General features: G+C 56.3%; 2 protein-coding genes across 2 annotated transcripts; both read left to right on the forward strand.

The window, feature by feature from the left end:
* Positions 1-7,798, forward strand: NCLIV_030300 (uncharacterized protein; the record flags this gene model as incomplete). Its single annotated transcript, XM_003883226.1, has 5 exons — positions 1-3,649; positions 3,976-4,260; positions 4,747-4,901; positions 5,176-5,410; positions 6,186-7,798. The coding sequence occupies 5 exons, from the start codon at positions 1-3 to the stop codon at positions 7,796-7,798; spliced, it is 5,937 nt and encodes a 1,978-aa protein (XP_003883275.1).
* Positions 7,799-11,306: 3,508 nt separating this feature from the next.
* NCLIV_030310 (putative NC domain-containing protein) lies at positions 11,307-13,841 on the forward strand (the record flags this gene model as incomplete). Its single annotated transcript, XM_003883227.1, has 1 exon — positions 11,307-13,841. The coding sequence occupies one exon, from the start codon at positions 11,307-11,309 to the stop codon at positions 13,839-13,841; it is 2,535 nt and encodes an 844-aa protein (XP_003883276.1).
* Between the last annotated feature and the right edge of the window lie 3,262 nt (positions 13,842-17,103).

Below are 17,103 nucleotides of genomic sequence, written 5' to 3' on the forward strand. Positions count from 1 at the left end.
ATGGCGCCAGACGAGGCTGAGCGCTGGGGCCTTGCGACGCCGAGTCGGCCGCCTGCGCGCCGCCCGCGTCTTCCCCCAGGCGCTCCCACGTTGCTCTCCGAATCGCCCCTTTCTTCCACTTCGCTCTCGGCGTCTCCGGACCTCACGCGACGGCCTGCGCGCTGCTCCCTGGTGTCTCCTGCGTCAGCCCCCGAGGCTAGCTGCAAGCCGCGATCCAGAGGGAAAGCTGAGGACGGCGCCTCCGCCAAACAGTCACGTCTAGCAGCAGGTGAATGGAAGCCTCGCGCGTCCGGGACTGCGTCCCCGAACGCCTCTCGCTTGATTTCCTCCGCCGCTTCGCCTTCTACCCGCTCGCGCTCTTCTCTGTCGCCTCCATCGGTTTCCCGGTCTCTGTCTCCTTTCCTTCCTTCTGCGGCCCGCGGCCTCCAAACCTCCGAGCGCCCCGCCGGCGAGCCTGCCCTGGCCGCGGGTGCCGCAGCTCTGCGTCGGCATTTCGCGGAGCTCGTCCGGGGCTTGTTTTCTCAGCTGGCCAAAGCCGGGTCGGGGTCGACTCTTCCCTGCGGGAACAGCGGCTCTCCGGAGGCAGGTCCAACGCCCTCCGCTGGCGAGCCTCGCATGCAGAGAAAGCCCCGAAAGGAAGGAAGTCGGACAGCGGGCGGAGACAGAACGTGCTCTGGCGAATCCAGCGGCGACCAAGCGGATGCCAACCCGCAGGTGGCCGTGGCGTGTGCCGAGAGGAGTAGCCGAAAGGATAACGAGGATTTCCCAGCTCTCGCGACCGCCTGGAGAGATCTGTGTCGCGACCCCGCGATGGTCGGAAGCCGCGGAAGGTGCTCCGAGGCACCAGTCTCCCCGGATGGGACGCTTTCAGTGCTGTCCTCGGGGGACAGAGACTCGCCAGGCGCGTGGAGTCTCCGGCGAACCGCCGCGCATTTTGTCGGGGAGGGAGATGTCCGTGCGCAGGGGGAGTCTACGAATGACGGGGAGAGGGAAAGTTCTTCTCAGGTTGCACAACCTGGCCGACAGAGGCAACGCGAACGCGCAGCCCGAAAGGACGAAGCCGAGAAGACCGGGGAGGGTGTGGAGCGTCGCCAAAGCAGTGCGGCTCTTCCGCTCGCGACGGCCAGTGTCTGTGGGGCTTTGTCGGGTCCGGCGGCAGTGCTGGACGCTGGCGTTGCCGACGAGGAATCGGCGTTTCATGTTGAGAACATTCTCGAAAACACAGAGCGTCGGGAGGAGTTGGCGGAGTACGCCAACATTTTCGCGCCTCTCTTTGGCGCCGACCCTCAGGACCTCTCTTCCCACGGACGGTCAGTGCTCCACTGCGTCGCGCTAGAACTGCAAATCCTGCGGCGAACGAAGGAGGGGCACGCCCAAAGCGAGCTGGCGCCTGCCGGGGTACGTACACTCCAGACTCCCGGCGAAGCGCACGTCTCGCCGTGCCAAACGCCGAAAGCCTTGCACGCACTGACGCGGGTCACAGCCTCCCCTGAGCAGACGTGTTGTTCGTCGTCGTGTTCCTCTCTCTCCTCTCTTTCTTCTCCTGCGTCGCCAGTGTTCCGCGAAGGAGCGAGTGCGGCGCTCGCGGGTGCGCTCTGTGCCGAGGAAGGAGGAAGCGCGGAAGGCGAGAACGAGAACGTCGCGCTGAAAGGCGCGAGTCGAGCCGCGCTGCAAGACGGTCCTCGGGCAACGCAGCGCGAACAGGAACGAGAGGAAAGGGACGGCGGCGCGGGGACGGAGGAAAGGGGAGAACGGAAGCGAGGCTCCAACGACGCCACGCGCTCGGCGGTGAAGGAGATTCTCGACATTCCCACGGGGGCTGTTTTCGGCAAAGTAGCGCCAGACGGCGTCAGCGACGACGTACTTTTCCACTTTTCTTGCCGCCGATCCCAGTCCGACGATCTGTCTGCTCTTTTTCTCCGCGGCGACTGTGCGCTCCCGGGGTTGGACCACGCGTCGCCTCGCTCTTTGTTTTCCCTTTCTTCGCAACCCAGTCCCGCGTGTGTGTCCTCGCCAGGCTCGCCCGTCATGGCTGCTCCTGCGCCGTACACCGTCCGCCTCGGCACGCAGTTCGCTCTGTGCCTCGACCCCACAGAGCGCGAACTGGACACCGGGACTCCCGAGGACCTCGAATCTCCGAGCTTCATCTGGCAGTCCACAGAAGAGAGCGAGTACGACGGCTCGACGTTCCAGGCGCCGCCGCCAGAGTTGCCGGTTCTCGACGGCGAGGGGCGAGAGCACACCGAGAGGGTTGCTGGCGAGAACACTGGCCCGGACTTCTTCTGTCTCGCTCTCTGCGCGGCAGCTCGCCGGGCGAGTCAGTGTCCCGCAGCTAGCCACGACACGGCTGGCCCCTTCCTGGCGTTTCCTGCGCACGACGCCGTCGCAGACGTCGCTCGATGGGCCGAGGACAGGCGCGACCTGGCGCGCGCGGGAGACGAGAAGGTCGAGCCGTGTCGAGGGCGCGCTGCCTTCTTCGCCCCCCGCAGCGCGTCTCCGTCTCGATCGGCCGCGCCGCGTTGCTTGCTTCCCTCGCTGGCCCCCTTTGGCGAGACGGCTCATGTCTTCTCCCTCGGGGAGTTGTTTCCGCTCGGAGACGGGCACCACTGGACTCGGGCATCCGACGACTTCACTCCCTCGGCTTCCCGCGTCTCTGCATGCGAAGGCGAGCGCACCTCGGGAGCTCCGCCCGTGGACCTGCCGCTTCTCGCGGCGAGTCGGGGGCCGCTTGCCGTCTCGGACATCTCCTCCGCGGCGCCGCTCTCCCTCGCGGTTTGCCGCAGCTCCATCGGGCGGCCTGGGGCGTCGGCAATCGACGACGACGGCGAGAGGACAAAGGGTGAGGACCGCAGCGGTTCGTGGCTGTCGCCGCGATCCGTAGCTGTCCTGCGGCAGTCCTTGCCGCCCGACACGGACGGCCCCGAGTCTCTGTTGGCTTCTCTGCGGCAACGGATAGGGGGCTGGGGCTTCGACCTGACTGCCGGAAAAGGAGAGAAAGGCCGGGGATCGGAGCGCGAGGCGAAGCGGAGCGAGGGGAGCGCCAAGCGAGGGGAAGAGGCAGGCAATGCAACGGTGCACACGCGAGAGGCAGAGCTAAAGGGTGAAGATCTGCGAACAGGAAAAGAAGGCGGAGGAACGCCATTGACGGCGGGGAATGAGTCTCCGAACTGTGTGCCAAAAATAAATCCAGGTGCTTCATCCGGCGCCACTTCCTCCACGACCCCAGACGAACAAGCGAGAAACGCTAGCAACCCGCCACATTCGCCCACTTCTTCTGCGTCTGTTTCATCTCCCCCATTCTATTCTGATGCTGTAGCCACCTCTTCCTCTGCTGCCTCGATTTTCGGGCCTCCTTCCTCTCTGTCCCTGGCGACCTCCCCAGGAGTAGGTGGCCAGGAGGGAGACAGGACGGAGACCTCGGATCCGAGGGCGGGGGATTCCGTGGAAGATCCGAGGAACCGCTGCTTCAGCCCAGCCTCTGCGAGGGGAAGTGGAAGTCATCTCGCTTCCCATGTAACTTTAGATGGATCCACTGAAGCATGGAGACGCGCGAGCGAATTGAGCGCCCCTCTCCGAGATCGCGCTGTCGCAGTGAAAACAGCGACTCACGAGAACGCGAAGGAAAGAACGCGCATCTACGCTTCTGACTGTAAGTCATATACCAGCGGAGAGTCCAACACCGTGGATTTTTTGGCAAACGCCGTATCTATGTTTAGCTAGGCAAACAGGTCGACCGTCTGTATGTCTTCGAGGTAACACCGGCGGCCCTGTGGGCTCTCTCTTGTGTCAACATGTCCCGTTGCTGCTCTTTGTATGGCCGCATGCATTTTGCTCGCTCCTTATCGACGCGTCTGCCTGTAGATGCTCATTTTGAACCCGCTCGGTAGAGCGGGTGTAAAATCCGTAGTGACTTTGGTCTTTCGGCTCTTCTTGTTTTCATGCCTTTTATTTGCTTGTTTCTGTTTTTGTTTTCAGCAGGCGCTCGTTTCGTTGCGTCCTTGAATCTCGGGGTCGAGCAGTGCAGCACCACCAGCGGAATCTCAAGTCGAGACAGCTCGACGCCCCCAATTCCCCATCGGCCGCCCTCGTCTGGCCCCCCTTCGCAGGCGCGTGCAGGAAGCAGTGGAGAGGGCTGGTCGGCTTCACCTCTTGCACCAGACCGGGTGTCTTTTTCTGTTTCTCCCAATGACGCTCCACGTCGCCAGGCATCTCGTCCAGCGGTGGCCGGTGATGTAGGGTCACCGCTCATGTCAGGTGCACGTACGCCGCAGGTGGAGCGGGAGAGCACAGGAACCATGTTGCACGTCAATTCCGGTGTACATACACCCGTGGAACAGGAGGAGAGGAGCGGGTGCCTGTCGTCTGTCCATTCATGTGTATGTACACCTGGTCGTGGAAGTGAGGGAAGCACGACTGCGACGCAGCTTTCCAGTCCTTCGGTACAGACACAGTCGGAACAAGGAAGCGAGAGAGGAGATACGGCACAGGTCAATTCAGGTGCATTTCCCCCCGGATTCAGTGAGATGGGAGAGAGACAAACAAACATGCCGATGCCGCAGATGTATCGGGCTGTACATACACCTGGCCAGAACCAGTATTGTGGAGGCGAGGACGCATTCCTTAATTCGGGTGTATGTACACCGTCTGTCGGAGAGACGAATGGAGAGCAGCACTCTTTGAAGGGGCAAACGAAGAAGAGAAGAAGCAAAGTGCGAGTTCATGAGAAAACCGAGCGGCTAAACGCAGGAGCGAAGTGGGAAGAAGCAAGAACGACCGGAAGCGTCAGCAGTGGTGGCCCCGCAACTGCGCACCCTGTCGTAACGATCGGGCTGGTTGGACGGCCCGGTGGTGCACACAACCTCGTCACGCCCATTAGCAGTGAAACCGCACTGACCACGGGAGTAAGCGAAAGAGGAGACATTCTGCAAAAAGTGCGACGGAAGTGATGGGCACACGGGAGCAGCCACGACAAAGAGGGAAAACATTCAGGGACGGACTCACAGAGCAATGCTTAAGGCCAAGAGCCGACGACACACGAAAAACCACACAGAGAAAGGCAGCCGGCGACCGCAAACAAATATTTGCATGCGTACGTAGTATATTATATATACGCCATATGGAGACAAACGAACACGTATATTCTCATTTTGGCGTGGTTGTGGTGTCCGGGTGCAGGATTTCTCTGCGACGCGAGTTGTCCGTTTGAGCAACAAGGCAATGGAACTTCCCTACGTGCACGGCGTGCGGTTTGAAGCTGAAGCATTCGCGTGGACGGCAAAGATCGGCTCGGAATCTCGACGGTTCCTGGTGAAGAAACACGGCTTCCAGAAGTCGCGTCTCTGCGCCATCGAGAAAATTCAACAATGGAGGGCGACCCTCTCGCCAGAGGCTTTGGAACGCGAGCTCGAAGGTGAGCGGTCAGGACGAAGAAAGAGAAGTCGAGAAACGGCCACGAAAACCCAGACAGAAACCTCATTTGCATGCACAACCATTGCTACGCATCTAGAGCTATCTATGCATATATGCATGTAATACATACAGTTCCGTATGCATCCATATATATATATATATATTATATATATATATTATATATATATATATATATTATATATATATTATATATATATTATATATATATTATATATTATATATATATTATATATATATATATTATATATATATAGATATATATATAGATATATAGATATATGCTTGCCATGCATACATCGATCGATAGATAGAGCTTGAGGCGCACCGCCTACGAATGTGTCGGTAAATATTACTGCATGCTGTGTCTGTGTGCATTGCTTGGTAAGGTTTCTGCTCTACTTGGCCGTTCGCCGTCTTTTTCGCTCTTCCAATACCTATTTTGTTTCCGTCCTGGTGCGAGCAGCCTGGTGGCAATACACCCCGAGATGTGGTCGCGTTCTCGCCTTCCCCTCTAGCGCGTGTCGCCCCTGTTGGACGTGCTCTACACGTCTTTTCTGGTTCTTCTCTAGGTTCTTCGGACGTGCGCGTGCGTGCGTTTCCTTCCTCGTTCGGAAACCAGAGGGGAGTGGGGGTGTGTCTGAAACTTTTTCACCACAAACGCACAGGTCCCGCCGCGTGCAGTGTCGACTGTCTGTACAGAGAGGGCGTGTGTTTCCATCCGGTTTTCCCCTGTCTTTCTCGTCTTTTCGTTTCAGAGGAGCGCCAGGTTGTGGCGAGCTTGCCTGCTGATCCGTGCCTCGCCACAGAGGCCGCGCCGCCGCCTCCGGAAGAGGTGTCTAGCCAGAGAAGCGGCGCGAGCATTTCTTTGGAGGAGGGCGAGGGTGTGCGCGCAGACCTCGAAGGACGTTCTGAAGAAGGCTCTCGAAAGCAGCGAAGGACAAAGAGCGTGGGGACACCTTCCGCTGCTCTCTACAACGCCCAGGCCTCTTCGGCCCTCTCTGTTTCTCCTCTGGCTCAGCCGGATGTTTCCAGACTAGACGCGCCAGCAACTTCTTCCGCGTTTTCTCTGTCCCCCGATGCGCAGTGTATGTACACCGGACGGGCGGGCACGTCCCCGGAGCTGACGCACGCGCAAGACGGCATGGCGAAAGGGTGTGTGGCCATGGCGCCTCCTGGGGCAACGCGCGCCTCTCCCAGTGGGCTCTCGGCCTCTGCCTTTGGATTTCGCCCTGTGCAGCAGCCAGCGTATTCGTCTCAGGTGTCTCCACACCTACAGCCAACCCAGCAAAACACATTCCGTTCGCCTTCCTTCTCTTGCGTCTCTTCGACCCCTCCAGCCGCGGGCCTCGCTGCAGTGGACCGTTCGCTTCCTTCCGCGACTTCTCAACCTGCGCATGCGTCTCCCGCGTCGCTTCCTTCCCTGCCGCCTGCGCTGTACATGCAGTCGCCTGTCCAGGCGCCCTCTCCTTTCCCCGGGTTTTCTGTGAGTCCTCCACGGCCCGCACCCGGCAGAGCGCAAGACCCGAGAGACGGGAGAGAAGAGAAAGGCGAGAGCGACAGAATGCGCCTTCTCGCAGAGTATCAAAGCCGCGTGTCGCTGCCTGCGATAAGTTCTGCTTTCCTCCCTCCTTGCGCTTCGACTTCGTCGCCAATCTTTCCCCCCTCTGACCCGGGAGGGCGCGTGCTGGGAGCCCCCGAGCCCGCCAAGCCCCAGGGGAGCTACCCAGTTCCCAGCGAGTCTGCTCACACTACCCTCTCTCCGAATATCTGTCCGTCTTCTGCCTCGAGTTCTTCCTCTGCCGCTCCTTTTTCTCCTTTTTCAGTGGGTGGCGGCCTGTCGGCCATGCCAAGTGCGCAGTCTGCATCCGGAGCTGCCGGTCGCCGTGCATGCGGCGATGAACGACGCGGGGGGCCGAGCAGCGACTCAGCGGCAGGCCGAGGGCTGGGAGCAGGCGACGGAAAAGAGCAAAAAGGCCCTGGGGAGTGCCCCTCATCTCTGGTTCAAAATGTCCTCTCTTCTCTTCATCCGCCGTCGCTCCCTCCGCAGTCGTCGTCGCTCCCTCGGCAGTCGTCGTCGCTCCCTCCTCAGTCGCCGTCTCTCCCTCCTCAGTCGCCGTCGCTCGGTTACGTGGCTTCTCCAGCGGTCTCGGCGTCTCTTGTTCCTCCGGGGACAAGCGCGAGTGGCGCTGCCTACCCGTTTCTCTTGTCTCCAGCGTCCCCGTCTTCGGCGTCTTCGTCTGCATCTGTTCCGCCTTCCCAGTTTCCTGCGTTTGGCGGCTCGAGCGACCACGAAGGGCACTCCGGCAACGCTCCGACTCCGAGTTGGGCACGCGCTCAAATGCTTCCACAGCCAGGGGCCAGCTGGTGAGGGGCGACTTCCAGGCGGCACGTGGGAAGAAGGCAGAACATCCAGTTTTCGCGGTCCGTGGCGAAGTCACGGGGAGGCAACGGAAAGCAATACGTGAAAAAAGAGGCAGCTGCGACGAAAAAAAGTGAAACAAAGGAGAGCAGCAAAGAGGGAAGAAGATGAGAACAGGAGACAAAAAAAAAGAGGAGACAAAAGGAGGGAAGAAGGGGAGACACGAACGGCGGCGACAAGAACACACGCGATGGAGACGATACGGCAGATGACCCCAGCGAAGGAAGACGAAAGGGTTTGGCGAAAGAAGGACCGTGGGAAGAAGCCCACGCGGAGAGACAGACGCGAGCAATCGTAAAAACAGAGGCAACAAGGAGAGTCTGCCAGGAGAGGAACAGATGTAAACCGGTTGCGGTGAAGCGACAAAATGGGGAAGAGGATGCTGGAGTCACGGGGAGAGGCAGGCAGAGAGCTGTGAGGGCAGAGAGGAACGAGATTTCAGATGTGGTGTCTGTCGACGAAGGGGCCTGCGTGTGTCCTGGTTTCGACGACTAGCGAGCGGCTCTTTCGGACTAAAAGGCGCATGCGAAGAGAGGCACGTTTGCCTCCTGTTGATGTGTTTGTGTTTCTCTTGAGGACGGCAGCCGAGCAGAAAGTGGAGAGTCCTGGCGTTTTCCGTACTCCTGTTTTTTCCTCAATTTTCGCGTTGGAAAACCAACTGAAAAATGAAGCAGTGACTGTTTTTTTTTTGCACAACTCTTCCTCACCGCACACACGCACATGCAGGCCACCCACTGCAGAGTCGGCAGCTGTAGACAGGCTGCGCGTTTTAGGATGACCGCGACAGACGCGAGTGGATTCCCTTTCTTCTGCTGTCTGTACAGCTTTTTTCGTGCTGTGCAGGGGCTGTTTTGGACCTCCACGAATTCCGCGCCTCTCGCCGTCTCGCTTTCGGGCGTGCCGCTTGAAGGGAAGATGCGCGGAAAGTGCAGTCTCTTTCTCTCTGGCATAGACCTCGGCCGCTGCCGTCTCTGCCGTGTCAGTCCGTCCTACGCCCATGTAGGAAAGAGCGGTCTCCGCTCTGCTCCTTCTTCAGCATGTCCAAAAGACGAATTAGGCCCGCGCCGATAGACACACAGAGAGAACTCCAGAGAGTTTTAGGTGCATGGAAAGATACAGGCCGAGTGACATCGGGAGGAAGAGGGGCAAGGCAAAAGAAACCGCCAGTGGGGGACATGAGCGAGAGGGCTCCAGTGGTGCCAGAGAAAGCACTCGCAGGCACAGACTTGGAGGAAAAGCGAAGGCGGGGCGAAGCGAAAGACACCTTCAAAGGTGGGAAATTTCTCTTGAAGAGAAATGAACAGAAAGAGCGACAAATAGCAAGACAGAGAAAGCGCACAACGCGGATGATAACGAGGCTTCCAAAGCAATGGGGATCCATTTGTAAGGGAGATGTGGGACGGGGGCCAAACTGAACGCAGACGCCTGCAGCGCGCAGCAGTAGCGGATAAAACAGTGTAAACGCAACTACTGATTCCGTACGACTCCTCTGTCATCAACACACGCAAATACTTCTAAATAAATAAATCACTATATATATATATATATATATATATATATTATATATGAAGTGAAAGCTTCTATGTGAGTGCCTCTGGTGGTCCTTCCAGGGTTTGCTATCGAGTGTATTTGTTTGTTTTGCAGTTGTTGCGTTTTGTTAGATTTTTTTGGGGGATATAGAGGCGCTGGAGCGCGCTGTGTGATAAAGGGTGTTACTTTTCGCTCACTAACGGTTCCGCCAAGCAAATGAGCTACATATTAGAATTTCCAGGGCTTGTGTCTCCGTAGCTCGAAATAAGTCGGCCCTTTTGCTTCGGAGCTACGCGTGACGCAGTGGCCTGCCTTCCCTGTCTGTTCCGTTCGCCTGGACAGGGCGTGCTTGAGGTGTGAATGCACGCGTACCCTTTGTGCTCTGTTGTTGAAAAAGCGGTTGCTTTTGCCTTTCCAGCCTCGCACGGCCGGACGCACCTTCAACGATTTCGAGCAGAAGGCCCGAAGCCTCTTTTCACGGAAAAGTCGCCGCGTGCTCCCGTGGCGTCAGGGAAGCGCCGCAGCTGTATGTACAGCTGGTTCTGTCGAAGTTCCCCAAAAGCTCGGTGCGGGTGTTGTTAGTTTCCACGTGTAGAGGGAGATGCAGATCAAAAGGACTCAGCATGCTTGCGAGAAAGACAGGATCAAAAGGGATAAGAAACGACCGCGCGAACGAGGAAGGCCACAGTTAACACGGCGTTAGGCTGTTGATGGTCTGTGTCACGACCACCGCAGCCGCCGTCGTTCGCCAGCACCGCTGGCGCCTGCAGACGAACGAACCGGAGTGGAAAACCAACACTCCCTTTTTTGTATCGAAACGAATCTCTAAAAACTGGTACGCAATTGTGGATGAAGAGAGTTGGAGTAGACGTGCACAGCTAGCACGGCTACCATCGGTTTTGCGACATCTGCTGAATCTTCAGCTGAACAAACAATGTCTGCCGTAAAGCCACTTCTACCACGAGGGCAGGTCGGGCCGTCGAGAGGCTTCAAAATTCGTTCCACCCACTATGGCTTACCGGTTAGAAGAAGCAAACAAGAAGTGAGTAATCGACAGAATGAGCGGTGGTTCTGGTGTGCGCCTCTGGAAAGTCTCCGTTCTTCGCAGATCCGTGCGCTCGCATTTTTTTCCAGCAAAAACTGCATGCGAAAAACATTGCGAATCTGAGGCGACACCCGCCGTCGATTTTCGCTTGTGGTGGTCATTCACTGCTTTCCTCCTCAGTTCCCTTTTCCCAACATTTTGTGCTTCCCTTCTTTCGCCTTTTTGACCGTTTCTTCCTAGAGACAGACGTGTGCCGAGAACGAGAACAGGAAGAAAAGGTGTCGCCTCTCTTTTCGCGGCGGCGGCCTCTCCCATACTTTTTCTCCTTCCCTTGAGCGGGAGCTCGACGTACACTCACTGGCCGGTCGCTCCTTCCTCCTAAACTTTCCTTCTCTCTTGCAAACAGACACGCTTGCGAACTCCAAATCTCGGACTACAACTATACATATATATAAGTGTATGTAACTGGTTATCTACCTGTCTACATATATGTATACATATTTTGTCTTTATGTACATGAATCATGATGTATATACATACTTAAATATATAAAACGATTTGCATATGTGCGTTTTTTGTTTTGTGGGTTTAGAGCATTTGTATGTGCGTTTGTATTTACGCTGTAGGTTAGAGTGGAACACAACATGGTCCTGTCTGGCGGGAGCTGCGTTTCTCTGGGTTTTCCGGATTTTTCTCGTTTCGTCTCCTCGCCTTCTCTTCTCGGCTGCGACTGCAGGGTTCCCGCGTTTGGGCAGCGGGAACTGTCGAGCTGTCGTTTCGTGGGGTAAGTTCGCCTCGAGTGTGAGACCTCGCGCGTCGCCCGTCTTCACCAACGATAGTCTGTCTCATTTCTTTCTCTTCTTTCTGCTCTTCTGGCGCACCATGGGTCATCCCGCGGGATCTGCCGGCGAGGCCAAGCGCGAAGAGGCTGAGTTTCATTCGCCTTCGTCTCCACGGTCTTCGCGAGAGGTGATCTATCGGAGGTCGACGAGCAGCAGCGTAGGTGCCTCTTCCCCCTCCGCGTCTTCACGGCCAGATCGAGGTCGGGGTGCGTCTCCCCAAAGAACGTTTTCCTCCTTCAGTTTCGCCTCTCTTGCCTCTGCCGTCACTTCCCTGCATCGAGGCGCCTCCTCTGAACTGCTCCCGCGGAGGGCGAGAAACCGGAGCAGTGAATCCGTCTCTCCTTCGGAAACTGCGTCTCTAAACCTCCCCTCCAGTCCTTCCTCTTCCTCTTCTTCTGCCGGAGAGTGTCCGCCGATTTCTGGAAGCAGAGAGCATGGAGGGGCAACACAGGAGGAAGACAAAGAAGACTCGGGGCTGGCCGACAAGGAGCGAGGACGGCTCGATGATTCGCGAGTCGATGACTTCGACATGCACGGGGCCCTCGTTTTCGACGACTACGACTTGCTCAATTATCCTCCCACCGCGCTCTCTCTCTCGATGAGTCGAGCTTCCAGTCTCTCTACAGCACCGCACAGAAAAACAGTCCAAGACGGCACCGCTCTGTGTCCCGTTTCTGCAGCCGAAAGCGCGCGTCGAACCGGAGAGGCAACGGACGGAACAGTTGGTGCGCCGAGCGAGGAGGGAACGCGAGACTCTCCCCCCGACAGTTCTTCCAGATTTCTCACTGGCGGCGGCACGGCAGATTGCATGGAGGACCCGGTGGGAAGCGGAGGAGTCGAAGGAAGAGCGAGACAGGCAACAGAAAATGCAGTTGCGGAAATCCCCATCGAAGACGACGGGACATCTCTCCTTGTTGATGAAGCGCCCAGCATCACACCACCCGACCGCTCTGACTGCTTCCGTCTTTCCTCTTCCTCTCTCTTCCCGTTCTTTTGGTCTTCTTCCTCTTCGTCCTCTTCTTTTCCTTCCTCCTCTTCCTCTTCTTTCCCCTCTTCCTCTTCTTTCTCTCCAGAGGTGCGTGCGTATTCGCGTGGAAATCTGCGAGGAGCAGCTGCGGTGGCAGCAGCGGCTGTCTCTTCTCTCAGTCGAGACTCTCTGGGGACGGGCGAGGCCCGCCTTCTCTGGCACCCGTTGATTACGCGCTGTGTGTACGGTCCTCTCGCCAAGGCGCGTTTCTACCTGATGATGCATCCGGAAGAAGCTGCAGATGCCGTCGTCGTTCTCCGCCTCTCCGATTTCCTAGTGCGCCGCAGCCTCACAAGAATCCCTGGAGACGCAACAGAACTCGAGGCAACGCCTACCCAGAAGAGGGCCAAGAAACAGATAGAGAAAGAGACGGAGGAGGTAGATGGGGAAGAAGAGAGAGGCAGACTGCGAGAGGGAGAGGGTGAGAGCCACGGGGAAGGGCGAAGCGTGGGAGACAGGGACGGAGAGAGAGGGGCGGATAGAGAAGGAAGAGGGCCATCCGTTTTCGAGCGAGGAAACGTCGCAGTGGACGTTGCTGCAGTGGAAATGGAAGTTCTTCAAATCTATCGTCGGAAGCCTCAGGGCATCGTGATCCTCAACGATCTGCCGTTGTCGTGTCCAGCGTTTTTGCGCGTTGAGGACAAAGAGGCGAAACAAGCCAAAGAGAAGCAAAAAAAGGGAGAGGCGATGGAGGAGAGAGAACGAGAGACGCGCGAGCCGCGAGGGATCCCCACTGACCCAAGTGTCGCCCAGTTCCTTCCTGACTCCTCCAGCGACTCGAGGGTCGCGGGTGGAGAGGGGCGGAGAGGAGACGGAGATAAGGGCGTGAAGGCGAGCAGCAATCGCGAGGAAGAGACAACCTGGCCTCGCGACCGTGGATCCCAAAGGCGGTCCGTTTTCGTCCCTTTCACTCGGGACGTTTTTTCTTCCCCCTTCCTCCACGAAATCGCTACACCTCTCGGAGGTTTCTCTGTCCCCTCGTCTGCCTTGTCTCCTCTGAAAAAGACCCGAACAGCCAGGCCGCAAGGCGCTGCCGCAGAGAACACTCCAGGCTGCTCACCCGCTGCGGCTGCCGGCAGTCTGTGCTGCGCCGGGGCGCATGCGGAGATGCCTGCAGAGCTGACTGAAGAAGGAAAGAAAGAGATCGAGGAAGAGAAGGAGGTTGGCAAGGAGGGTGTGGGAAAGACAGTGTGCACCGAGGCGGCGTTGGCAGCAGCCCTGGAGGCCGCGAGAGAGGCAGCTGCGCGTCAAGACGGAGATTTCGAGAGCGAAGAAGCGAGGCTGGCGGCGGCGGTGCAACGCAGCAGGGGGTCTTCTGCGTTCCGGCAAAACTTCCTTTTTGAAGACGAAGTCGAGGAAAAGGACGACGAGTGGATAGATGCTCGCAAACAAGGAAACAACCCTGTCGTCCTCCTCGTGATGCGCCGAGGCACCGACCTCGCTCAGCTCGCAGAACTCGACGGCATCCGCCATGCATGCATCACACCCATTCCTCTCCAACTGGGAGATCACATCTACCGAGCCATCAAACCTCGAGGCATCTTGTAAGCTCTGGCCATCCGGTTTGTCCTCAGGGAACTGTCGGAACCCACGCCGAGAACCCTGTTTTCACACCCAACACCCGCTGTCCGTCTCGTCGCTGCAAAGCTTCGCCGTCTATACATATCTATATATCTATCTAGGTATATGGAAACAGATATGCTTGAGTCTCTGATCTCATTTGTAAGTGTAGAGTTATACTTGCAGGTTTAACTTCCTTCAGGTCTTGCCTCGCGACCGCCAGCTGGGTCTGTGTACCACCTGGAATGTCGGTTTCTTTTCAGGTCGATGGCGACTCACCATGGCATCTACGCTGGACACGGTAAGAGAGAGCAGCGCGACAGAACCCCTGTCTCGCGTCGCTGTGCACGAGCAGTCTCGCTGTTCAGTTTAGGGAGATGTGCTGCATGTGGCGGGCCACATTTGCTATTAAAAACGCAGTGTTCGGGCACACATCACGCTGGCGGTGGTGTATGGACAGTGCGTCTCGGCTCCTTGGCGATGCGAACGCGTAACGCCGCCAGAGGGCCACGCATATCCTTTCTTTTTCACTCAATGTTTCTCGCGATTGAACGTCGAGGCATTAATGTAGATTGACACGTCTTCTTTCACTCGCTCGCCCATGCGCGCTTCAGTCTGTTACCGCCTTCGCCCACCTCTCCGTTTTCTACAACACCTTTCTCTCTATTTTCGGTCTCCCTCGCTGGCCTCCCTCTCCCACTCTTTCTCTCGCTCTCGCTACATCTCCCCTTTCTGCTTCTCGCGCTGTAGCTGTGTTCGGCCTTTCCCAATCTTTCGTCTCCCTCTCTGGCTCCTCTCTGTCCTGGACGTGGTTTCTTCTCTCTCGGTGGTCGGCAGGTCGGCAGGTCGGCAGTGGGTAATCTCCCCCGCATCCCTCTGGTTGTTCGTCTTTCAGGTCGCGTGTTTCATTTGAGTGGAAATGAAAGGCAAGGCCTGTGGGCTCTCTTAGCAAATCAACGAAGCGCCAAAGTGCGCGTAACGTCCATCCGACGCTTCATGGGTCGCGGCCGCTCTGCGCTCCGAGTGAAGAGATACAAGGAGGAACAGTGCGATCATCCTTTTGTACGTTGTATGCCGAACTGCCAATTCAGGCTTCGTCGCCCTTTCCCGTTGTCACGCCTTCCTCTTGGCATCTTCATCCTGTGTTCTTCGATACCCTTATCCTCTCCAGCCTATATGCCTATACACAAAGATACATGTATGTGTGTATAAGCATATATATATATATATATATATATATATGTCTCCATGCATGTATCCAGTTGTGTGTTTCTTTGTTGAGGCAAGGAGTATGGGAAAGGAGCCTCGCGCGCTTGTCCCAACTCTCCGGATGTGGAGGTGTGGTTCACCGTGTCGAAACGCAGCAGCGAATATATATACATATATATATATATATTCACATATATGTGTTTTGGGTGCTGTTGCCTGCGAGGGGTGAAACCGAGTGATCTAGCTGGTAGTGTAGACGCCCAGGCATTCAGACCGATGAACTAAAGAGAGATTCTCATTTGTAATTTGTAGAAAGTAAAGTGCTCCCAAGGTGGGTTTGAGACTGCTGTAGCCAGTGCGTGTGGCAGCATCTCCGTCCACGATATGCCTGCACAGCTATGTATGCATAGGTATTTGCCCATAGGTTGGATGGGAGATCGATAGGTGGCGCTGCGCTCTTCGCATGTGTCGGCATGTATCTGCACATACTGGGTCTATTTTCGTTTCGCCCTCTGATTCGTTTCGTCATCTATGTTTTCTGTTGTGTCTCCGCGTTTGCTGCAGACGGTGATTCAGCGAGCCGAGGAGTCCTTCGTGGAGCAGTCCTTCCCTTCCTATCACCTCCTTTTCAACAACTGTGAACACTTCGCCGTATTCTGTAAAACTGGAAAAGGGAAAAGTTCCCAGGTCGAAAAGGCCGCCGTTGCCGCCATGGCAACAACCTCATTATTGGTTGGCGCAGGAGCCACCGCTGGGGCTGCAGCTCTTGCGGCTGCTGTGCTTGAACGCAGACTCCGTCGCCCGTGACACGTTCAAAGTGTACGTGATTTTATAGCATTTACTTAACGAAAAGCAAACTTGATTTTTTCTCAAGACTCTTTGTTCGGGTTCGACGTAGCCATTTCATTCCGGGTTCCACTGGAGTTTCAAGAAGCGTCGGTACCGCTGCGTATCAGCGCCTTTCTACTGATAAAGATGTATACAAAAATGTGGGTCTGGATTTGTGTGTGCTAGGGAAAGGCTGGGCGTCCCATATCCATATGCGGTGTATAGATCTATGGACGGGCATGTACGTATTAATTTGCTTCGTTCCTGCGAAGGGAGATTTTTTGTGGGACTGCTGATTCAGGAGGAGTCGATGGTCCCTAAGGAAAAAAGCCTCAGCTCAGGTGACAGACACTATTGAGCAGCTATCTCTTCGCTTGTCGACGATGACGCTGATGAAACAAAACCGGTACTCTTCTAGGAACAACCTAGCTCGCTTTTTGCCGACTATATGTGCTTGACTCAGCAACGTACTGGAGGAGACCTGCACCGTTGCTTTGGGCGTTTTCGTTTTTAATGAAGCCACCGAGGCAAAAGCTTCATATTTAGAATAGGATTTGCTACGAAACCAGAACCGGATTACAAACCAGCACACTCATACACGCAAGTGTCTAGAGTGGTCTGGTGTTTGGCTCTCCCCATGATGCGCAACTGGTGAAGGCCGCTTCATCCCTGGGCCTTTTTCTTGAAAAGCTGCCTCTGTTAAAACCCGCTATTAAAACAAAACGGTTGAAGAGGTCCAAATTTTTGGATCCCACTTGTAGCTGGTGTGCTTTATAAACCTTACTCCTTTATCATTTTCAGAAGCGTATCACAGCAGATATCTCTTTTCGCATGGCCGTATCTCACGAATGTCTCTAATGAGTGTGCTAGACAGTAAACGTTAGGGATCCGATGAGGGGGGCAACGACGCCGAAGTCACATACGCCTGTCTCACTTTGGTAGTCGATGAGTTAGGGTAGTTATTCGCCAACGGAACCAAGTAAAGAGTCTGTGGCACAAGAGGTGTCAGCATTAAAAGTGGCCTGTTCTGGCGTCTCAGAAAGTGGGATCGCGACGTAGGGGGTTTGGAAGCTTGAAGCTAACGGCTGTTACGACACGTGAAACTTTAGCACTTGCGGTCCTGAGAACGTAGTTGACTCTCTGTTGTTCCGGTCTCCTGAAAGCGTACAAAGCACTCAGCAGTTGGCCTTATAACGTACCCGCACAGAAAGAA

Source organism: Neospora caninum, chromosome VIII (genome assembly GCF_000208865.1).
Source record: "Neospora caninum Liverpool complete genome, chromosome VIII".
In the NCBI taxonomy this organism is placed as follows: Eukaryota; Apicomplexa; class Conoidasida; order Eucoccidiorida; family Sarcocystidae; genus Neospora; species Neospora caninum.